Source organism: Melitaea cinxia, chromosome 3, assembly GCF_905220565.1.
Source record: "Melitaea cinxia chromosome 3, ilMelCinx1.1, whole genome shotgun sequence".
Lineage (NCBI taxonomy): Eukaryota > Metazoa > Arthropoda > Insecta > Lepidoptera > Nymphalidae > Melitaea > Melitaea cinxia.
The window spans coordinates 4,346,724-4,372,208 of NC_059396.1; the positions used below are offsets into that span (position 1 = coordinate 4,346,724).

The following is a 25,485-nucleotide window of genomic DNA, read 5'->3' on the forward strand; positions in this document are numbered from 1 at the left end:
TCTCAAATTAGTTAGTAAAAGTCAAAACAATTTTTTTGTAATTTTCATTCAAATCAAACGATGAACAAGGGTTGTCACATTTTTATTACTAATCAGTACGGTATACGTACGTTACGTACCTACTTGACGTTACGATCACTTATTTCGCTCTTAAACATTAATCTAAAAATATTTGAACTGTCATACAATTTGCAGTAGAGTAAAGTACATGCACATATTACTGGGTAATTTTTTATCGAGCAAATCATTCTGTGAATTTTTGCAATATATTTATACTAACATTTTCATATCCATTTTCGTCATGAGGCTGCCATAATCTCCTGAAGTTAACAACATGATTGCCAATTTTTCTTCCTCTTCGTCAGTGAGCTTGGTTTGCCCTCTAAGTGATTTTAAGTGTTTTTTTTTTACTTTATTTAATATCATTCGTTGAGGGATCCCGAACAACTTTTCTGCCTTCCGACTTGACATCCTGTTATTTTCTACCATGTCAATCGCTAAATCTAACATTTCCTCTGAATAATCTCGGTATGCCCTCGATCATAATACTCTTCTTTTTTTTCTTGTATTTTTAAGCTTAGTATTATGTATTACGAAATAAGTTAACCAAAATCACCCTAATTATTTTACAAATACATTCAATGTACATTTTCAAGGAAATTTTCATTTTTAGCTCATGTATTGATTACAAATTTGAATTACAAAATTAATGAAAGCAAAGGATTATAAAATCACTATTTAGGTATGTACTTAGGTAGTTTTGAAATCAATGTAAAAAAATAAGTATCTCGAATCTAATTTAACATTGAGGCGACAACCCTAACGATAATATTTTGGTGGACAAAGTTGTAAAAACTACTTTAAAAAAACTGATTTGACATGGCCCACCATCATATTTTTGAATTTAAGAGAGATTTCGCGTCGGATATTCGATCTTTCTTGTATATTTATCACAAACTAACAGTGGTCAAATACTTGTCCACCTGGGATTATTACAAATCGAATTTTAATGAAAGTTTTTCACACGAGTTTTAAATAAAAAATAAAATTCCGCAAAATATACCACCAACTCTAACACAGTTTAATAGCCAACTGAAGTGACGTCAAGAAAAATCAGTTACTTAGTATTGCAGGAGACATGTTCAATATTCATCCATTATTTAAAAATTAAGCACAGCAAAAAATGTTGCCAGTTTTTTTAATTATTTGTGAAAAGTACCTTGCTAGCCAAACTCAGACAAGCTGGGCAATCTTGTAAGGTTTTACGGTACCTACTTTTTTAATACTTATTTGATAAGTTTTTATTAACAAAACAAAATTCACAAAATAAATGTTCATAACAAGTTTCCTTTATTTACTGTTTTATCTCGCGAGTGAAGTACGTAGGTAAGAATCATACAAATACTTCACGCTTTTATATAATACGCTTTTAGGGACTATTGTTGTGTCGGAATGAAAGTCTTGATCAGAAGGTGTCGATCCAATATATTTGCATAAAAAATGGTAATATTTATATAAAATAATTTACAATAAAAAGTAAGTATCACAATAGTTGATTAGTTTTTATGACCAATCACAGATATGCCTTGCGTCTCTTTCTCGCGCGTGGCTCTCTTTTTCCGCGCGTGCCGCTGCCGATTACTCATGCGCTTCGTCGCGAGTCGGAGGCACGGTAGCGCAGAGCGATAGCTATAAATAGAACACGTTCCCGCGGATCGCTCTTTTCGGCGGCGATCGGCGCGGCGAACGGATCACTGACGTGTACTTCACTCGGCGGCGGCGTGATTGTACTTCGTGAAGATATACATGAAGAATACGTGCAAGTTAGCTCGAAGACTTCTGTGAAGATCTGTGCATGTGATTGCTGGTGCATCCGCTTGCATGGTGTGCTGTGCTATTTTCCAACAGTTCTTTTCAGAGCTAACAATCTTGTTTCACGAACATTAAAACAGCTCTTTTCAGAGCTATGTGCTTTCTGTTTCACGGACGCGTCAATGTTTCTTGGTAATGGTTAAGGTTATGAACGGTGAAGGTATTGTTAAGGTAACGGTATCGGTAAGGTTAAATGGTAAAGGTATCGGTAAGGTTAAATGGTAAAGGTATTGGTATCAGGTAAGTTATCTTGTAGCCTCATTGAATTACTATTACTAACGTAATAATAGTTCGATGTGGTAGGTAGCCACACGCTTTTCACGCGTACACGTCACGAAGGCGTTATAACAGAACGCCTTGAGTTTCATTTATCATTAGATTAATTGAATACCAAAGTTATCAAAAATATAACTACACAGGTCATCAAAAAAATCGACCCACCCACTTTTTGTTTAATATTTATCGATTGTTTCACAGATAAGCTGTTTCACACGTTTGTTTTTTATTTTGAGGGTCGGTTACGATGTTTGGCATCTTATTTGTCGTAAATCTTATTGAACTTGAAGGTACTTAACCATTTCTTATACAGAAACACTGTTGAGTACTGATTTGATGGTTTTACATCGTAACAAATTCGAATCGTTCTTTGAGTCCGGAAGAGCCCTTTGTAGGGATTACTTGTTAATAACGTTAAGTTTATTTACTGTGGCTGTATTTTGATTCATTTTGACTAAAAATAATGAACACTACAGAAGCTGAGGCGGCCCAAGTTGTGGCTTTGCTGCAACAAGGCATAAGTCAACGTATCGTGGCCAGGAGGTTAAATCTGAGCCGTTCTGCAGTTCGGCGAGTTTACCAAAGGTTTCTGGAGACTGGGCAGTATCGAAGAAGGTCTGGATCTGGAAGACATAGAGTGACAACTCAAAGAGATGACCGCTTTATAGTGTTATCAGCTCTACGGAATCGACATCTATCTGGTGTTGATCTCCAGCGACGCTTACGCGAAGATCGGGGGGTGGCTATAAGTGACAGTACTGTAAGAAGGAGACTTCGTGAGCAGAATTTAAGACCACATAAGCCAGCAACAGGACCACAATTGACCACAGCTCATCGACAAGCCAGACTTCAATTCGCACGTAATCATATCAACTGGACCATAGGCCAATGGGAGTCAGTTCTTTTTAGTGATGAGAGTCGAATGACTTTACACGGTTCTGATGGACGCCGTAATGTCATGCGACGGCCAGGTGAACGTTATACCCAGTGTTGCATAAGGGAAACTGTCAGTTATGGTGGGGGCTCTGTAATGTTTTGGGGTGGAATATCTTTGACTGGACGGACGGAGCTGGTTTTCATACGAAGAGGTGCTTTAACTGCTGCACGCTATATCACAGAGATCTTAGAAGACCATGTGATGCCTTATGCCGGCTATATTGGAGAAAACTTTGAATTAATGCATGATAATGCACGACCACACGTAGCGCGCATCACCACCGATTACCTTCAAGAGGTTGGCATTCGGGTAATGTCCTGGCCAGCAAGAAGCCCCGATCTCAATCCTATAGAGCATATGTGGGACACCCTAAAACAAAAGGTTAGAGCCCGTAATCCAGTCCCTACAACATTAGGAGACCTGGAAACCGCCATTAGGGAAGAATGGAACCGAATCCCTCAAGAGACCATTAAAATCTTGATAAGGTCATTAAAACGGCGGATGCAGGCCGTCATTCGAGCAAGAGGAGGGAATACGAAATATTAAATTGCAACAATTGTATGCATACCATTTAAGACTAAAAAACTAGAGCGTATTAAAAATTAATCAAAAAATCGTGTAAAATTAAAGATTCTGATTTTTAAATCAAAATCTTAAAAAAAAAACATTTTGATGTTTTAATTGTGATTAAATTGTTGTAAATAAACAAGTTCAATAAAACATTATTCAGTACTAAAAAGTTTTGTTGTGATTTGTTTAAAAAAAAACGTGATTATCGGTAAAAACGCAGGTGGGCCGATTTTTTTGATGACCAGTTTATTATGAGGTGATTTCTCTTTGACATGGATGTAAGAATCGTAGTAGAATATGGTACTGATATTTAAAATATAAAGCATATGAAACCCAGAGAAACGCTAGTTATAACATAAATAAACATTAAAACTCAATATTTGCTCGTCCTGAACAATGTTTACAAGCTTCCGCATTAGGTAACAAGGTGTAACATGCGGGCGTTCTAAGAGCAAGCTTAAACAAGATAGTTGTGCATAGGGCTGGTACCCATCTGAATTTTCACGGTTTCGATCATACATTTTAATTCAGGGAAAATCCAGTTAACATAATTGATAAGGTGAATTGTTTAATGATAGTGCGCTTTTTTTAGTGGCTTAGGTAAAAAACCTAATGTTATCAAATATTTAACATTAGGTTTCTAAATTAAGTAACATTAAATGACAGCCCTAGATACGCAGGATACCGGTAAGGATTGTTGCTAAGATCACATTCAAACACAAAACTACTTCTACTTTCAACCTCCGCATATTACCAGTTTTATGTGTTATGGTGTTAAAATCTTACGTGTTCTCGTTAAAATAGATTTCAATTAAAATAAGTATCATCTAAATCAGCATACTCAGAGAAAAGTTATGCGGTATAATACCTATAACGTAGGTCGACGAAAAAAATAGTAGTAGTAGATGTAACTCGAAAAGTACTTGTTAGATCTCAATTAAATTTAAATGGGACCATACGACACGCACCACCTTTAAATTAAAAAAGAGTCATCAAAATCGGTCCACTGAGTCAACAGTTTTGAGGAAAACAACCATACATAAAAAATACGATCGAATTGAGAACCTCTTTTTTTTCTGGAATAAAGTTAAAAAGTATGATTGTTGATATTAGATAATTAAAAAAAAATCAGTTTATTCTAATTTCAAACTGATATTACACATGTATTAGTATGCGCAAAGTAGTGAAAATTTTACAGAAACTAAATTGACCATTTAGCAAATTGTATTGATAACAAAGAGAAAAAAATCACTTTTGGATTCTTATGTATTTATAAAACATCGAATTAATATAATTTAAAACACACATTTTACAGAAAAATATTTCATTAATGTCGCATTTATTAAGCCCCTGAAAGTGTGATGAAAACAAACTAACGCGTGGCAATGGATTTGCAATGAGATAAGAGACGACATTGTTTGACTCAAGATGCTGACGGCAATAATTATAATAAGCAATAATTATTTGTAAACAGACTAGACGGTCCTGTGATTTCACCTTCATCAACTTTTATAGATACAACCCTTTTTTTTAAATACAAGACCTGTTTCCACGGTTATTAATAAAGTCTATCTTTGAGATAATTTACTGATAGAATTTATTACTAGGAAGTATCTATAACAATCCTTCGGACTTGTTTCTTCTAAACTAATAAACTATAACTAAGTTTCAAAGGTTACGTAACAAAATATTTAACAAATAAAATAGTCTTCGATAGTGAAAAAGAAAAATATATCTTGAGTATTTATCTGTAAGTTACACCTCAAATAGCTATATCAGCTACTGTTGTAGGAAGCCCTCAGAGTTTATAAATGTTATACAATAATTTGAACAAAAATTTCCTTTTAATATTCCTCTACGGATTCATTTGAGTTATGTTTCTACATTTTTCCGATTTTATGACGTCATCAGTTATAACACCACTCGTACAAGGTAGACGTAATAAAATACTGTTTTGTAACTTATACCTACTTACCAACGATCTTACTCGTCTAAGTTTTTCTTATATAAATTCTTTATTTTATTTTTAATTTGTTATTCGCTACTCGTTAAGTAAGAAGTATAACTGCAAAAAATGTGTCCTTGTCTTTTGTTCCTTATGGCGCTACCCTGACCAAATAACCTTGAGCATTCGTTCCCTCTTTGCCGCACCCCACCTCTACAATACTTCGTAAAACACTACTAGCGCTATTTGGTAAACAACTTACGAATACGCGTAAAAAATATAGATCATGGAGTCCGTAGACATGGCATTCATTAAAAAAATTTTTTTTAAAGAAAGAAAGAAATATTAATTGGTGAGTAAATTAATTTTGGTAATGAATTCAGTGACTACACCTACGTTAATAAATATATATATATGTACTACAAATATATTTTATTTAATATTAATATAATATATAATATATTTGCTGTGTACAATAAAAAGTAAATTAATTTTATTTAATTGGTGCATAAATAATTTTGGTAATGAATTCAGTCACTACACTTACGTTCATAATGAATACTTACAACTTTTATTCTATTACTAGCGACTCGCCCCGGCGTCGCACGGGTGCAATGCTGATACTAAATATAAAATATATATAGATGAAAAGATACTAATATATAAAAAATATATTGTATTACATTATTATGTATATATTATATATTAGTACATTATTATATTACCGTTGCGTAGGTTTAAAGATCTTAGCATACAGACTGCGGAAAGCGACTTTGTTTTATACTATGTAGTGAAGTGTAAGTATATTCATGATACTCGTTTGGTGTTGACTTTTTGGATTGAAGGCGAGTTATCTATAATAATAATAATAATATAAAACACTTTTTTCGGATTTTATCGCGGTTTATTGTTAACTTTTGATTCCCGACGTTTCGGATACTTTACAGCAACCATGGACACGGGAGGACCATGGTTGCTGTAAAGTATCCGAAACGTCGGGAATCAAAAGTTAACAATAAACCGCGATAAAATCCGGAAAAAAGTGTTTTATTAAATGAGTAAAATTCGCGTAAACATTAGAAAACAATAATAATATACTTTATTGCACATGTAAATAAAGAACAAAATTTACATAATAAGCAATTATAGTAATAAATTGTTCAACCAGGCGATCTTATTGCTAATAATTATATTTGCTCGCAAACGAAAATTCAATTACATCAACAAGTAATACAACGTAGATCGACCAAAAAATAGTCAAGTAACTACGCGTTATCAAAGATTACTCAAAAAGTAGTTATCAGATCTCGATAAAATTTATATGTGACTACATGATAAACATCAGCTTTCGATTAAATGAAAAATTATCAAAATCGGTACACCCAGTAAAAAGTTATGCGGATTTTCGAGAGTTTCCCTCGATTTATCTGGGATCCCATCATCAAATCCTGGTTTTCTTATCATGGTACAAAACTAGGGATATCTCCTTTCCAACAAAAAAAGAATAATCAAAATCAGTACATCCAGTAGAAAGTTATTATTATATATTATATTTAGGTCGACGAAAAAAGCGTCAAGTAAAAACGCATTATTAGATATAACTCGAAAAGTAGTTGTTAGATCTCAAATAAATTTAAATGGGACTAAATGACACACACCACATTTCGACTAAATTTTTTTTGTCGAAATCGGTCCACCCAGTTAAAAGTTCTGATGTCCACATACATAAAAAATACAGTCGAATTGAGAACCTCCTCCTTTTTTGGAAGTCGGTTAAAACAAAATACAATCGAATTGAGAACCTCCTCCTTTTTTTGAATTCGGTTAAAAAGCAATCTATCTTTATTATTCAGACAGTGTAAGTAGAAAAATATTTTATTTTTAACAAACAACTTTTTTTATTTAAAACAATGTAAATTTTATTATCATAATCATCAGGGTGTCATAGATAAAAACTAATCAAAATAAACTTCAACAATAAATGCTAACAAGATGCTAATAAATTTATTATTGTTAATTGATATTGTGAATTGAGCGTGCGCTAGCCGACACGGTGACAAACAACACAAGCTCCTCCCTCCAAACCTTGCGGCAGACTGAATTCCGATACCCTGTGCTTGAGTTACAGTAGTGAATACGCCCAGATTTTAGAAAAAAATCTATAAAAATTCAAATTTGGGTCTTTTGAAAAAAAAAATTCTTACGTATTGTTCAGTATTAAATTGTCAATCCATTGGTGTCGGTTGCAAAATAAAATAATGTTTACTTTACGAGGAGATGCATATTATCAATCACTATTTCTCATTTTTGTGGTATCGTTGTAAGGAGATTATTTAACATCTATTCCTTCAAAAAAAAAAAAAAAATCTACCATTATATAATTAAAATTATGCAGAATTTAACTGTGTTTTTATTAGTTTGATTCTTCTTTCCATTAACAAGTAGATAGCTCTAAAAAAGTGCACAAAAAACGGCTAGCGCGGCGTTTTGGTCAGGGAGGCGCCTTAAATATTGGACACAGGCTTATGATTGATAGCTTTAAAAAAAAGTTATTTTTTGTATGTTAGAAATGATTATACTACTCCGTGGTCAAATATAATAAGTCATCGTTTCAGGTCTATAATATCCATTATCATTTTGTTCTTCATACAGCCTGACCCCAGTCAAATAATTATTGCACTTGTTACCTTTAATTTTTTCTTCTACGGATTTTTAGGGTGCAAGTGTTGATGATTAATACTTTAATCTCTCTTATTCTTCTTCTCATGCTTTCGTCTTATTCTCGTTAAATAATAACTGCATAGGTATATCATTATCTACTCGGAATATTTTAACGAGAATAATTATATGACTGTTTGTCATAATAACAAGTAAGAATACATTTCAATAATGTTATATTAAAATTTTATTCTTATTAAGTGTTAAATCTATGAATACTATTATAACATTTTTTTAGCTTATTGGAATAACTTTATAATAATCCTATAAAAATTAAGCAGATGTATTACCGGCCACAGATCGCAAAAAATAGCATAACACTAAAACTAGATGGCAGTTATCATTTCATTCTGCGGGGCCGGCGATTATGTACCTGTGTATATATATGTACATGCTGTGTCTCACGGCTTCACTCGCCTAGCTTCCGATCTCGTGAGAACGTCGCGATTGCGATAAAAACAAACTACATACCTATTACGTTCTAACCTAAACATCAAGTTGTCTACGTACCAAGAGTAAATTAAGAAATTAATAATAATAAATTGGTTCAGAGGTAAGTATTTATACGTGAGCAAGTAAAAAATATTCATCTAAATATTCGCTTCTGCTTATAATAATAATTATAGTAATAAATAAATATTTCAAAAATGATTACATTTTTAATACTGGTCTTATAATTAATTATGTTACGTTTATATTAATAAATAATTCACGAGAAACATTAAAATAGGTAGGTATAAGTAATTTTTGAGTGTTTAAACGTAAAATAAACGTAGGTTAATAATGCAATATTTTTAAATTAATGCACGATTTAAATGAAATACATAATAAATTTCAGCCTTACCTATTGCTTCATTTTTTTTTTATATTAATAAAATTATCTAGGTCAAACAATAATTTAAGATTAATTACATAATTACGTACTAACTACGTTTAAACATTTGTCTAGATAAGTTTAATCGTGTACCTAATTAGAAATAAAACCTAGAGTACCTACTACCTATTTCGTTTATTTTTCTTATGAAATTTCATAACATGATTACTTTTTGCCACACAATGACGCAATTACAAATTTATTAAAACAAAACTCGATGTAAGTAGGTATTTGATTGAGTTACTCGACTGCCGATGAGCTAATTAAATTAATGAACAAATAAAACAACCACCTTAAACATTTCAGTCTTGAAACAAAAATTTTCGCAATAATTACATTTTTGTAAATACTGTACTTATTTCTGTTGTTTAATTTATTGTTGTGAAAAATATTGAAACTGTATACACATTTGACATCATTGGATTGCCAAACGTAAATGAATGGTCTAGTGCTGTCTCAATTTACGTTCCTTCTATATGCTGTACTAGAAAGAGATAGCAACACAATAGACATTGCGCTTACAAACCGCATGGCGTATGCTCGCGTACTACGCAAGCTGACGGTGTGTCGACATTGGACGTTGGATCGGTTGCCGGCCCGAGGCTCCGTCCGAGCGCCGCGTCAGCCTCGTCACTAAACTCGAAGTTAGTCTCGCAATGGCGTTAGTGGGAGGTGGTTGTGTGTTCGCTTAGTCTCACTTCAACCCGAGCGGACACCGGCCCAAAATATTGGCCTGTCTATACGCGTTCGAATTGCACGAATTTAATTCTTGTAATTCCCTGTCAAAAAAGCGACCATTGTCAACACGGACAGACAAATTTTGGTACGATATCCTCTCAGGGCAAATCATTTCAAGGTTTGTACCATATTCGTAGGTACTTTACAATTTCCCCTTACTAAACCGCGTTGCTAAATCCTCGATTGTCTCATAGTTTCGTTTAAAATTTTGTAAGAATCCATGTCGTATGAAATAAATTTGCAAGCTTCGGTCGCGTGCTGTGAAATTTCTAACAGGATTGCATTTCTTTTGCAGATCATGTTCATCTCATCGTAGTTCCTTCTTCGTTTTTAAGTGTTTTGTGTTCTGTGAACATCTAGTGTATTTGTGACAGTGACAGTGTTATAGTGTTGTGATGGATCCGGGATCCCCCTCGTTGTTGTTTCCGCTGCGCCTGAGCAAGCCCGCGGTGACGGTTCCCGTGCCGCCCCCGGGGGAGCACAGCAAGGCTGACGAGCGGGCACAGTCGCCGGCTCTGACGGACCGCTTGTCTGCAGCCCCTTCACCCTCCAGCCCCGCACCCAGCAGTCCCTCGCCCCCTCAGCACCAGTTCCAAGCGGCGTTAGTGGCTGAAAAGTATCTCCTCTTGGAACAAGTCGAAGGATCATCCCTTTGTCGGTGTGTGGACGTGCGCACGCAAGAGGAATATGTTTGCAAAGTGAGTGACCATTCTATATCGATAACTGAAACTATAATCGAAAACCTGTTGGACCGCGTCTCAGTCCTGCACAATACAAAATTTGTAGCGTACTCGACCTAACTTAGGGTCTGTTGTATGGCATCGAACAAAAAATATTTATTCGTTAGTGCTCTTAAACTCTTATGTAATACAATACGTAAATGTCTATAATCTAATTACTTTATTACTAAATCTATCCACTATAAAATATATAAACGTATAATAAATATTTCTGTCAATGAACGTAAGTATTGCGAAAAAAAAATTTTTTAATTACTCAAAATAGGTACGGTTGTCAAAAAATTTGAAGTGTCTTTGTTTCTCAAAAGACATTTATGCAGAACGATTTATCATGGCATTCAAGACGACACGACCGGGATACGTAACGCGTTTCGTCTCATGTCGAAATTGTGCCCGGTTTCAAAAGAAGTTGCGTAGTTCTATTTGATTGATACACTGTAATCTCTTGTTTTATTCGACCTCTGGTCCAGTCTAATTAGTTTATGAGTGACTAGTTCTTAAAGTCTTATCTAGTCTTAATGTTAATTCTACATTCATTGCGAACGAACTTGTCATGTCTGAAAGATAAAGTCTGCCAAGATAGAAGTTCTAAAATAATATTATAGGTATTATTCAGACAAAGTAAATTTTTTGTTACGTATATATAAAAGTTTTAAGTTATAAATTGTTTCCTATAAATATTAAATCCAGTAGGTAGTCAATTTAAAAGGGTTCCTTATATCCCACGGGATAGACACCCCATGGAGATAAACCCAGTTCTCAATAATATGCCCACATGGTGTTTCCCTTTCATTCTAATTATTCGATTGATACTTAAACCCACTTAATTTAACTCTTACTAGAATTCACACATATTCGTACAACGATAGACAATTATATTTTTTTTACTTGAAAGATAAACAACGATATCAATAATAAATGTAACTTTTCTCGTTAAAAACGCCGATGTCAAACTTTATATGTCACGGTCTCGCGCTGCTCTATCGCACTTGTAGGCCATAGCATCGCGTTTTTTTACAATGTCATGTGTCGACTTTCGCAATATTGCAAACAATACCGTTAATTTCATAGCAAATGAAACAATCGTTACGTGAGACTATCTAGAGATCGATCAAAATTATAGTACAGTCATTGTATGTGTCATCGCGTCGCATCGGGTGAGGCATAATTCGAATAAAGCGCGATTTAAGGTAATCGTAATCTTTTCCGCGTTCGTTTTAATCATGTCAGCACTACGGTGTACATAGAAACCAGTTTGAAAACTCGTTATAACGAACATCCTCGCATATACGTAGGCATCGATTTAGGCAACACAGGATACATAGTAGTAATTCCAGTGCTAACAAAGGCCTATACAGGTATTGTCAAGGCACAGAATAGGCACTTCCCTCGTGAGAACTTGGCAAGGTTAAGTGTGGCAACGTTATCGTTGCTAAACGCTGAGTATATTTTACAACATCGCCTCTTGCCGACACTGCAGCCACATTTGTACTACATTACGGCGATTATATTTATTATAAAATCGGTAGGGCAAGTCAAATGTTACGGCTTCCTAAAATCATTCGATACGGATGATATATGAAATGAAACATCTGTGGTAAGTTATTCTGAAGCATTAAGTATACGTCAAACGTGGATGCCGCATCGAAAATAAGCTTGACCTTCTCATTGACATTGTGAAATAGACGAGTTGATAACGCACCGATCACCGAATGTCACAGCGAGGCTAGCGGGGCCCCCTCTTACAGTTTCCCCCCACTAGCTATTACGTTAACACGTAATGGAATAGCATTACAAGTTCATTGCTGGTTTAACTACAATGCTAATATAGATCGAGTAAACTTAAGCAGTGTTATAATCGCAACGAAAGCGATGTACTAAATATATTTAATTTATCAACGATTTATAATGTAGATATAATGTAATCGATGATATTTGAATTCTAATTGAATATTCTTTACATTTACTAATGTTTCAAAATTAAAGTTATTTTGTACACAAAGTTTATGGACATCAAATATTGCAGATAAAAATTTGACTTTATATCGACCTATTTTATGAACTTGTCAATAACTTTACATATGTACCCAAGTTATATTATGTAGATAGCTATTAGTAAATATTTTGCAACATCTCACGATTAAATAAACGTTGATACCGCTAAGTAGGTTAGCTGCCGTAAACGCATTCGGAGCCAAATATTTTATCAATTGCCTTAACTATTGCCAGTTCTTATCAACTATTTTTTTCGCAAATACCTACTCGACAAATAGGTCACATTTTATTTTCGTACAACGCCCAAGTTTAGCGCTTAAATATAATACGCCAATATGTCTGAGACGAATTAAAATACCTACATAATTTCTATGAGTAAAAAAAGAAATAGTTTTACGCACGCGACATGATTCATCATTTTTGTTAGTCGGGAAATCAGATTTGATATTTGCGTTTACAATGTCGTCGACATTTCGTGTGACTTTCAAAATAAATGACTGCAGTGAAGCTAAAATAACCATTATCAAAATAACTATTCAGTTAACCATATTTTTGTAGATATATATATTATTGATTGAAATAAATTTCTATTTTGTAGGTAATTTCCAACGTGTTTGTTATAAAGACTCGTCAAAAGACACATCTGTCGTTGGGCATTCCGTTCGTATGAGCATTTACTATTTATTTGCAAAGGGTCAATCTATCGACTTTGATGTTTAGATATCTTTATTCTCTTTAGAAATAACCCTTTTAAATCAGTTCGTTTTGTATAGCTACTGCGTAGTAATATTTAAGACGGGGAGCTGTATTTATTAAACGTTGTTGTATATGATGGTAGTTTCATAAAACGTATTTAAATAGAGTCCGTTTAAGATATTTCAAGAGTAAACTGGTCTAGCCGAGATAATATTTATGCGGATTTACTAAATCAAGTAAGCTTTACAAGTTCACTGAGAAAATCGCTCTTTAGTATCGTACATCTTTGAAGTTTTCTGAATAATTATGTTTCATTCATTTTTTTTTTCATGAATAATCTGAAGCATTTTTGGATATTTATGAAAAATTTTCTTCTAGGTGGTATCGAGAGACTGCAGTAGCCTCCTCCAAGCGCACTACCGTCTCGACGGTCACCCACATGTGAACCCAATCCACGAAGTACTGGTTGGGGACAAGAGGGTTTACCTTATATTTCCAAAATCGCACTCCGATCTCCATTCGTATGTGCGGGCGAGGAAAAGGTTGAGAGAGCATGAAGCGCGGAGACTATTTAGACAAATGGCGGAAACCGTAGCAGCGTGTCACGAACAAGGCATCGTCTTAAGAGATCTCAAGTTGAGGAAGTTCGTCTTCGCTGATCCTCAAAGGTGAGTTTAATTCTGTGGCTATGCCGAGTAATTTATTTACTATATTTTGAATTTCAAAACTAATTGTGTGGTGCTGATGCGGCGATTAAATATAGTCTAAGCACATACTTGCATTGCTCCTCTTCAGTATTTAAATAAACATACGGTATTACGCTCGTTGAATAGAACGACGGCTTCCTATCATGATGTTATGTTTTCGCAAGGACTTGATTTAATGTAGAGAAATCTTGCCTAGTATAAATTGCAATCGTTTGAAATACGACATTATCGCAGTACAACACAGTCAGCCGTTCGGATTGCCGTGTGCTAAATTTTGCCAATGAAATAACTGACGCAACGGTCCCGTACTGACGATATCTCTAACTCGCAATCGAAAATCGTTTACCTTGTGTAATTTGTATTGAAAATGCTACCAGCACTTGTATACTTTAGCTACAAAACTACGAACACAGCTGATGCGACAAAAAACACGTAACAAATGTCATAGAAATCAATTGCACCTTTTAGGGTTCTGTACCTACAGAAAAAAAAAACTGTATATCCTTCTGCCATAAGGCGCATTGTATGTAACGACTATGTACATACTACGGTCGCTATAACGCCATTTAAAGTGTAGAAGAAACGTCTTTAATAAGTGTTTTTAGAAACTTCAATATTGAACACTGTAGTACGGAACCATACGTGTGCAACTGTGACTGCATCTTGCTCTGTTTTTTTTCACTCCGCCCACTAAGGAGCCCGTGAGAAAAGTGTTTTGAAGTAACAAATACGTCGGAAACGGAAACGATCCTTGTATGGAACAGTTCGTTATTTCCTTTCTATTCGATAACGTCGTATAAAATGATAAGGGAGCATTCATTGATTACGTGTGGTGTTTTCGAGCGAAATTTCACTGAATCTTACGTCTGAGAGAGGGCGGTCTAAGTAAATATCACGTATTTTTTCCCCGCAAGAAACTGTATAAAATTGCGAGAAAACTAGGTTAAATTAAGTAAAAATGTTTCTTCACTAAAATATAACTAAATCATACACAATAATATTCATCGCGGTTTAATTAGTTATACACTGTTAGAATAATTTATTAACTATTTATAAATAAATTCATTTGTTTGGAAACAATTTATTCATTTATTAAATTAAATGAATAATTAAAGTACTTTTCTAACATTATTCGTTAATTATTAATAAATATTTCTTAACAGTAAATACATATTTTTATAAAATATTAGTAATATACTTGAACGAATAGAATTTTGTATTGAAGTTATGGTGGAATACAATATTTTAAAGTAAAATTTAATTTAAAAAAAATCTCATGTGAGAATCGGGGAGGTGGTCGAGTTAATCTCACGACATCTCACCACGGAGAGAGGGGGCTCGAAAAATCGCCAAAAGTCTCAAGTAATAAATGTATGCCTCCTATACCGATATCAAGGAATTCATTACAACAATTATACAATGCGTGATAAACTACCTACTCGCGTTATGTTCTTGCACTTCCCATAGTCCTCTTGTGAAACGGACCGACGCGTAGTAACATACACAGACAAGACCGATCAATAAAAAATATACACTATATTGAACAAGAATTGCAGTAAAGGCGAAAATATTACAAATAATTACTCAACGGCTTTATTAATTACAAGCAACCGGTAGGAACCGGCGGATTTTCGACTTTTGAAACGTTATCTGGCCTCCATTGTTGCGAATATCTCCGGCAATGCTAGCGATTCAAGGCGAACGGTGTCATTGCTGCGTACAATACAATCGGGTCAAGGGTGAGCGGCGCTGCGCCCGCGCTCACGCACTATCAGAAGACCCCTATGTATTAGCCTGACGTACCTGCCACCCTTATTCGATCACCTGATCCCAACCAACTCCCTAATAAAAATACAACAAAAATTCATGTTATGCACCCTTTACTATAACATACCTTTAAACTTTTAAGAAAGCTTCATCATTCACCTGTCCCGCATACCGACCCTTGTATTGTTTGTTAATCTTAAGAGATTCTTTATTTGATAACAAATCCAATCTTAATTTAATTTTCTAATAATGCAATAGAATTTAAACAATTCGATGAGATTCCTTTATTTGGTCGCTTTAATTTAGCCTTATCGGCTTCCCACGATAGGGGCAACAACCCAACTTTAGCACATTGAGCTCTCTTTGACATCCAGACCGTGACATCTCGACCGAAACAATTTCGATTACGCCCCCCACAGACTTCAGTCTTCACAATAATGGCTTCTATGACCTGCAGCTACTTTCATTTGTCTCCAATGACATTCGATTTTTAAAATGCCTTTATAACAAATAGTAAAACAAAAACGATCTAAAATAAAAGCCACTACTTGCTACGTAACGAAATTTCGCCGTGTCTATATTTACGCAACAGTATTAACTCAGTCCACTTTTGAGTGGACAGACGGTAAAAAAGGGAAAATTTAATACCCTTCAGCGGAGTATCATCAAAGCGAACGTTGTCAAAAGCGTCGTTTCGCGATGCGAAACGGTACCATGGCTCAAATGTAAAAACTTTTGCTTCACCTTTTACGTAATAGCAGAGCCGCAGAGCCAAGTACGCCGTGACTTGAGAAGCCTTTTCAAAGTTACTACTCAAAGCGGGAATGTTTTGCATTTGGTTATTACACGAAAAGCCTGAATCCTAAAATGAATACTGTATACATTTTCTTTATGAAAAACTTTCATTAAATTATTTATGATTAGAAAATCATGCTATGTTGTAGTGTAATTTTTTCCCATGTCTTCTAAGAAAAATATGTAACCGTTAACAAAGTAGATAAGCGATCCCGCAGATGCGGGTCCAGTTCTGCCATGTGTCATTTCAGAAAGGAAATGTTAGTTTTTGTTTTTAAGATATTAACGGACCGCTCCATGTCAGGTAGCCAGCTGTACGACAGGATCTTGACCCAAAGCCATCTCCCGTTAATGGGCGTGTGTCTAATTTTCCCAGAGAATTTTAGTAATCTGATTAAACAGCCGGCAAAATTACATTTGCATACTGACAGCTGACCTTGCCTACCCCTAATAAATTCTAATGATTGTGTACATGCCGCAGTGGTCAAGATTATTCCTTGGTCTTTCTTTACAATCGTGAGAATGGTCACATGTCTGATTATGGAAGGTGCAACACGAGCAAGTGACCTGCCCTTCGACCTCCGTTCTCACGTCTCACGTATAAAGGCACCCCTGATTATAAATTCGAGTCATCCGACGGACTCCACGCCGTGATATCCCGTGATTTCGCACCGTCTCAAAGGTAAATAAGAACATTAATATTGATTCCGCGTTTCTTTGAAGCTTTGAAATAGATTGTTACGGTCCCCGTCCGTAGTTTTTCTCATCCTTTGAAAGTGAGACTGAATGAAATTATTTCTCTCGACCTTACGATCACTTTTATTGAGTTTCTAACAAGAATCTTCGACAAAACTTCCACTATATTTTGTGATGAATAATAAATTTATGTTCTGATTTTATATAAAATGTTCATTTTGTACTTTCTCTTGACTGTACGAATTTCGTTACGAAACTGACTAGTATCTAATAGACCTATAACGAAGCAACGAAATTTATGTTGCTTGGACGATTAATACTTTCACTCAGAAGAATGCACGAATGCTTTAAGTTAACTAGATACACGTAAAGATATTTAAAGGAAGTCTCAATCAATAGCATCCGGACAAGTATGTATTTAAGGTCGATTGAAACTGACAACGCAGGTAGCAAAGTTTTGATCCCGCGAGATTATTCATAGTTCACTTCAATTTACTTTTTTGTATTTTTTGTGCGGTTGCTTTATATTCTTATAAAATATAAAATTTAATGATTACCATGCAATATATGATAATAACCCTATGTAGAAATATATAAAATGTGTTATTCTAAATTTTTATGTAAATTATTTTAATGTACATTTTAAGTGAAGTAACCGTAACAACCGGCAGACAAATAACACCGGAAGTACGATTTAGAAAAAAAAAAAAACCAAATTGACCCTTGCAATAATTGTTATTTTTTTTTTCAATCGACGTAAATTGGATACATGCTATGTCGAACCAGACAAGGTGGAGCCTGCGATTACCAGTCGCTAGTAAATACAACGAACCATTATAACCTTTGTAAACAATCTCAGGTATAAAATATTGTCCTCGACGTATTGTTCGAGTGCATCCCGCCTACTCCACGCCAAAATAATAATACAACCGATCCAGGTAACAAAACAAAACCCATGATTTTTTGCGTAACGCGGTGCTCAGAAACGGGTCGGATGATCGCAGACATCGCAAACAATAACGAGCTCACACGATACGGCTTTTGATTACGATTATGCAACTCGATACATATTTAATAACGCCGAGTATCAAAAATTTTTCATTTGAAAACGACTAATGTCCGTTTTGTAGCGGATAGCGGATAAACTATAAATATTTTCTAAGCGTATGTTTTCGTGTCGCGAAATGATATTGGCATGTCTGCGACGCTAACGGGACGTGATATTTATGACTATGACTGCGCTGGCACTCTCTAGCGGATGTGCCAAATCGGTTCGCGATAGACCCGGCAGACGCCGTCGCGTCGCATTCCGGCCCGGCCACCTCCTGCACTATATTTCCATCAAAATCAAAACCTACTTTCTAATCAATTTACTTTATTAATTAACGAACACGCGTACGTAAACATACATAAGCCAAATATCAAATTGAGAATTTATTTTGCCCGGGGCCGTAGTCGATATATATCTGCATAGTTCGCCTGCACCCACATTGACTATTTTGAAAACGTTTTGAAACCATGTTGCCAAAGGATCGTGGTGTAAGACACCGCTACGTTACAGCGACGCATTTGCATAATACCGGGCGCTCAGCAAAACACCCGTATCTGTACGTCTTTTAGTTTCGACAGTTGTATTACTTCAATGAGACGCAAAAGGTATTGTTTGAATTGCATAACTACACTCGACCCTTGGTAACGATTTTGGAACGAAACATAAAACAGCGTAATTTCTATTGGCACCGGACGCGGCGCCTACGTCCACGCTATTAAAGTTATGTTGATGCGATTACGCTTCTAGTTTACTTTTGCACGACATGATTCAGGCGTGCCGGAATTCAGACGTTTATGTTATTCGTTTTGGGGCGTTTGCTCGTGGCCTCGGTCGACTTGCGGCTGCTGAGGTCGTGAACAACTGTGCCAATGTCGCTGGCGTCGACGCTGCACTGCCTCTTCGCTCGTGCGGAACCGATGCTTTAAACATTTAAAAAACAATCATGCATGTTAGCACGTCATGCGATTATAAAAAGGAAAGGTCATTTCAATTACTGTCCGACCGATGAAAACAGAAATGCTTTCGTATTATTCAGACACCTACACCTCTCCTCATTCCGTAAATAAATGAGTCGGACGAGGACGAGGCAGTGTTCGTCACTACTATAAATAACGCATGTTCGCACCTTTTTTGGTGATACGAAAACACCGGATGCGGCTACCGGACGTGGACATAGTGCATTGATCTCGAGCAAGCATCACCACTACTTATTACTCAAAACACAATGCGAACGTCATTCGGAGAAATAAATTGCCGGACATCATCGGATCTTATGTACAAAAGAACACTTTTTCAGATATATTTAAATGGTTTAAATTTCAAACACCTGCTCAAAAGAGATGGAAATGCTTCATGTATTGCGATTTGATATATATTTTTTTTATATTAAAGTATTACGAATTATTTCTGTCCGTATCTTCGCTCATTTTGAAAACTTTCAACTATTAAATCGATCTGGTTGCGTAAAACAAAGGTCTGCAAAACCTTGTGCAAGCGTTGTTCGGCGCGCCTGCGTATGGCTACATATCTGCGGATTTGCGTAATTTTGCACTTATCCGCCGATACACCCGTACGTTGTGCCACGTTCCGTTTGCCTATGTCTGTCACTTGTATTCAGATCGATTGTCTTTAAGCTTTTGTCAACCCTTAAAAGTTTTCGATCATATTTGTTTTTTTTTCTCAGTTGACATATTTTTTATATCTACAAAAGTGTTTATAATACAACCGAAATCAATTTTATCAGACAGATAGTGACCTGTACATAGATTTTGTAACTTACAAGAGCTTCTGTTTATTTGTTTAATTTGAAACTAAATAATAGCGGTAATAAAAACAATACAAAAACCTTTAAAGAACCAAGTGCACATGATCAACCCTAAACCCATAAACGATGGGTGCATTCACATTGACCCAAGCAAAAAATATGCGCGTGCCGGCACTTAGGGACGAGTCTTGTTTTTACTACGCCCTCAGAATACCGTCTCACAAGAGCGCTCATCGATAACTAAGGGACGCCTAAAATGGACTCACTCACAGCCAAGACACGCGTCTACCATTTCTTTACGATTATTTTTATTTAACACCGTTCCATTTCGTTCCATACGAATTGTTATGAGAAATCACTCCCTAGCAACAAATCCCAGCATTATTACGCTGTCTGCTTTATTTTCCCATATTTTTGTTCCACTCTAACGCTAGCTCCAACCACTCGCCGCTGCATATCCGCGTCGCTAAGGTCGCTGACCGATGAAACTCATCTACCGTAACTAAAAACATAAATCTTTGAATTTATTGATAAGCTCTAGGACCAAATTATATTTTTTAAGTAAAACTTCTTTACGCACGCTTGACTTGGGGAGTAAGCCGGTGAATGCGTGACGAGATCGTTACGAAAAATGTAATCGAGCAAGGCGAACGGACTTTGAGCGGGAGATATGTCAGATAGATCTAAAGAAGTTTTACTGCAGTAGCTTGGTTTAAAGCACGATCGTTTTTTAATTAAATACTGACAGCAAAAACTTTCCAATGATATAATTGAAATAATCACTCCTATTTCAATCGGTATTACCAAAGAAAAATAATATTACTTAAGACTTTACAAACTTCTAAAAATAAACTTTAGAAACAACACATTGAAACTTGAAAACGATACGCAAAGTAATTTCGAATAATTACCCAATAATTGGTCTCCAAGTTATATAGGACTTTCTTTGCTCTGTATAAAAGACTCTTCAAAATATCGATTAAAGCTGTGGTCACGGTTAAAAATAAAACTCGTGCTTTCAAAACAACAATGTAACGATGAATCAAAATAAGGCACGATTGTGACAAATGCCTTTCGAGGGAGCGAATGCGTCATTGCATTTGGTGACGTCATCGAGAGGGATGGTATAAAAACCGAAGGGCGATAGTAGAGGGTTCGAGATGAATCATAGATGCTTCTAACAGGTCACCACCCTCAGCTATTTATAACTCCCCTTGATATCGGTTCAAAATAAAATTTTACCCTCTAAAATACCTGTGCCACAAATAGTAACATGAAACACGGAGGCACATATAAGCCAGAGAGTAACCGACGTACGTATACAATACCTGTGTTTATTTATAATTACAAAATTACAATAGCGTTTTACAACAACGACGCACCATGCAATGTTTCTACGTGCTAAGTATGAGTTTTTACTACTTCAAACTGTCCTAATTACTAGTCAAGCAAGAACTTCTCATAATTTTGAAATAAAAACTAGTCATGTGTAAACATCAAGCAAAAAAAAACGAACTCGCATTCTGTCGTTTATTTTGCGCACAAAAACTGCAATAAAAATATTCAACATTTTTCTATGAAACGTTTCGAGCAATAGAATCCGAACTGCACAAAAATACTTTTAGTAATAAGACCGACCCTGCTACCGTTACCGTACTGGTAGCGTATACGTTCAAGTAGGTACTTTAGCTCCCAATAAAACTGCATCCAGCTTGGAGTACGTACATCAACTCATGATATCGTAATCGAAAACATATAGCCAAAAGTCTTTTGTTGATTTCGATTCAGTGATATAAAAAAAGTCCTACAAAAGAAATTATTTCAAATAATATATTTATATACAGTAGAATCCGGTTATAACGACGGCCAAGGAACCGGTGATATTACGTCTTACTAACCAGAAAGCTTACTAAACGAACTAATTTTTTTTATTATATTATATTTATTATTATTATTATTATTTTAGCTAAAATAATGCGTTTTTTAGGTTTTATGTATAGTGGAATATTACAGGCTGAAGCGTGAACCGAGATGTTCGATCAGAAGTGCACGTTCTTATTTTGGTACTGAAGTTACATCTTTTTTAGTAGAAATACTAGGTAGTCCATTGTGGGTTCCTACGACAAAGTTTAATTTATCTAACATGAATATACACAAAAGAAAGTGATTGTTTTAACGATACGATTCAGCCGGTAACATTCCACAACTGCGCAAAGGCCTCTTTCCCCATGTATGTGTGAAGGATATGAGATTAATCCACCACGCTGCTACACAGCGGATTGGCGGATATATTCCCTTGTAACGATTACTATCAGGTATTTATGATAACAACCTGACAACTTAACGTGCGCTCCGAGGCACGTTAGTGCGATTCACAAGTACAGACATTAAAACCGAAAAGAAATATTTATACAAATACAAATATGCATCCCGAGTAGGAATCGAATACGTATACTTACGTCGCTTATGTGGTTAGTCGTACTAATCGGACTACTGTACTTGTTAGAGAATAAAGCTAAACAGGCATATAAAACAAGAATTCTTTTGGGATCATCCGCAGACAGAGGGGTTTTTTTTTTGTTTTTTTTTTTTTTTGACAGAGCAATTTCGGTCGTACTTATATTCATTTGAGTAAATAATATCCGACTTTTCCACCTACGCGATACGTTGGCTCAGAAAATATTTTCTGCGCAGGCGGTAGCCAAATATAATTTCGTACGCGAAATTCCATTTTAATATTTCTCGAACATCGATGCATGGTATGGAACCCACGCAAAAAGGTATTCAATGTTCTAAAAATGCTATCTATTACGATAAAACACAAAAGTATAATTTACACAATGAAATATTAATTATTTGCATAGTCAAAGCAAAGTAAAACATTTGTGTATCAATATACAAATATAATAAATAAATAAAAACAAATCCCAACCAATAACAGGACTAAATGAAATAGAAGGCAGCCAATTTCCCTGTGTGTCGAGCGTTTACCTCGAGTCTGGCGTCGAAAAAAAAACAAAACACAACCGGTCTGCGAATGGCCAGAATTGCGATTAACCCTTCAAACCCGATGCGTCGTCACTAAAAATACTTGACGTCTGCGTCTGCTGTATGAACTTTATTTTTTGCGTATCGCTTTTCATATCATATGCATGATAATTTATTTGCTACTCGATTTTAAATAAAAATTCCTTAACCACAAAATGTCGCCAAAATATTTTGTTTAAACAATTTGATATTCGTTTTCCTCAAACTTGTTTGCCGTGTTTATCTTTTGACGATGTATTCATAATTAGTAGTGTCACTTTAATTTTGTTTACCAAACGAATGAATTTTATCTTTGACTGCTTTGTATGTTGGCGCCTGTGTTTTCGATCGGTAATGAGTTGGACATTACGTGTAACTGCTCACGTCTGCGTCTTAACAATAGACTATAATGTACATTTCTTACTAATCGAGTCACGGGCGTCTGCCCTATAAAGAACTTCCTGTTTTAGTACACAATTGACTTTTTAGTACTAACCTTGATATTGAATCTACTTAAACCTTCTATTTGTATTCCCATAAGACCAGGCGCAAAATATACATCGGCTCAAATACAAACAACCTAAAAGAATTGCGTCTTTTTGACTAAATTTATAACAATTTTAAAATTTTGTAATATTACATTAGTTACTTCGTATAAATTTTTATGTGCCTTTCGCGATAATAGCAGGAAATAATAACACATTTACAAACACGTTTTATAGATTTTATCTAGACTCTAGGCATAAGGTTATCTTTGTTATCGTGTGCATAGACTTAAATACGTAAGTACAAAAATAAAGCGAAATTATATTGATGATAAGTATTTCCCTCGACCTCAAAGTGCTAACAAAAATAAATGATGTACCTATTTAGAGTATCCGTGTTATTGGAAATTACCTCTGATAAACAAAATAAACTAATCAGAATGGTGTCATTTGCCTAACGAGTTATTTACCAACCTTTAGCCGATGAAGATAAATACATAAATTCGTCATAATAAACTCTGACTTAACATGCAACCACCAAGTGAGCAGTATTAAGTGGAACACTATTAAGCAATTTTATAATATTGGGGGGACAGAGACGCGTCATTTTCGTAGCGTAGGCGCATCCTAATCTCGTGTGACGTAACGATGGTTCACGGCCATCAAGAGGAAATGACGCACGGCCTGCCAACATTACGAAACAATTTCCCATTGCCAAAACAAAACACGTGATCGAATACCTGAATGAACTACACAAAGTGTTTACATACATCCTCTGAAAAGATCGGAGGAAAAGTAAAATTTTATGTAAAGTTAAATGAAGTAAATATTGCTGAAAATATAAATACGATAACATTTAAATAAACATGCGACATTTTAATTAATTAGATAAAAAGAAATGTCATCTTTTTATAATGTTTCAAGAACTTAAAAATTACTAATTAAAATCGAGGGCAGTATTTATGTACATAATAATTATACAGTGAATATTATAGTGAACTCAGAAAGCTCGCTTCTTTAATTGCAGCCGGCTAACTATGTCCTAGACCGGTTCTGCTGTTTCATGGCCTGGCAATATTTTCAACTGTCAAACCTACTCGAAATCGATTAATGAAACTTGACTCGTAATACGGTAGAATACGATCTAAATTTCTTTGTCTTTGTTCCAATGTTAATAAACAACTAATTTATAGTCGCACACTTCTTATTCTGTTGCCTGTAAAACACAAGCTCGGTGCAATAACCAGATTTGTTGCATAGAAGTTTGAAGTCGTGAACTGTTATGGTTTTCTTTGTACTGGCGTTTCTTAGAAAATTACTCATAGTAATGAACCAAATGAAACCATTCAAAGTAAGTGACTCCTTAACCGACTTCCAAAAAAGGAGGGGTTCTCAATTCGACTGTATTTGAGATCTAACAAGTACTTTTCTGTGCTGTGTGGCTACGGCATTAAAGATTATAGCCACCCCCTCTCTTCCCGTGGGTATCGTAAGAGGCGACTAAGGGATAATACAGTTCCACTATCACCTTTGAACTTATAAAGCCGACCGATGGCGGAATAACCATCCAACTGCTGGCTTTGAAATACACAGGCCGAGGACGGGCAGCAGCGTCTTTGATGCGACAAAGCCAGCCCTGCGATCACCAACCCGCCGGCCCAGCGTGGTGACTATGGGCAAAACACATTTTTGGCTTGAACTTGTGGAGGCCTATGTCCAATAGAAGACTGCGATAGGCTGATGTGATGTGATGTGATGAAGTAATTTTCTGAGACTATTTTTCGTCGACCTACGGTTATATAACTTTTTACTGGGTGTACCGATTTTGATG

The 25,485-nt window shown here is 35.4% G+C and overlaps 2 protein-coding genes across 2 annotated transcripts in view; both read left to right on the forward strand.

The window, feature by feature from the left end:
* The first annotated feature begins 10,237 nt into the window (after positions 1 to 10,237).
* LOC123669314 lies at positions 10,238 to 10,820 on the forward strand. Its single transcript, XM_045602923.1, has one exon. The coding sequence runs from the start codon at positions 10,326 to 10,328 to the stop codon at positions 10,728 to 10,730; it is 405 nt and encodes a 134-aa protein (XP_045458879.1). The 5' UTR covers positions 10,238 to 10,325; the 3' UTR covers positions 10,731 to 10,820.
* A 2,304-nt stretch (positions 10,821 to 13,124) lies between these two features.
* Positions 13,125 to 25,485, forward strand: part of LOC123669712 (tribbles homolog 2-like) — a 33,390-nt gene continuing 21,029 nt past the window's right edge. Inside the window, exons 1-2 of the mRNA XM_045603303.1 lie at positions 13,125 to 13,142; positions 13,740 to 14,029. Of these exons, the coding sequence (XP_045459259.1) occupies positions 13,125 to 13,142; positions 13,740 to 14,029 (308 nt within the window). The remainder of the gene's footprint in view (positions 13,143 to 13,739; positions 14,030 to 25,485) is intronic.

Bases quoted from the DNA above. Each gene is read 5' to 3' on its own strand.
- LOC123669314 (XM_045602923.1), top strand. From the start codon at position 10,326: ATGGATCCGGGATCCCCCTCGTTGTTGTTTCCGCTGCGCCTGAGCAAG.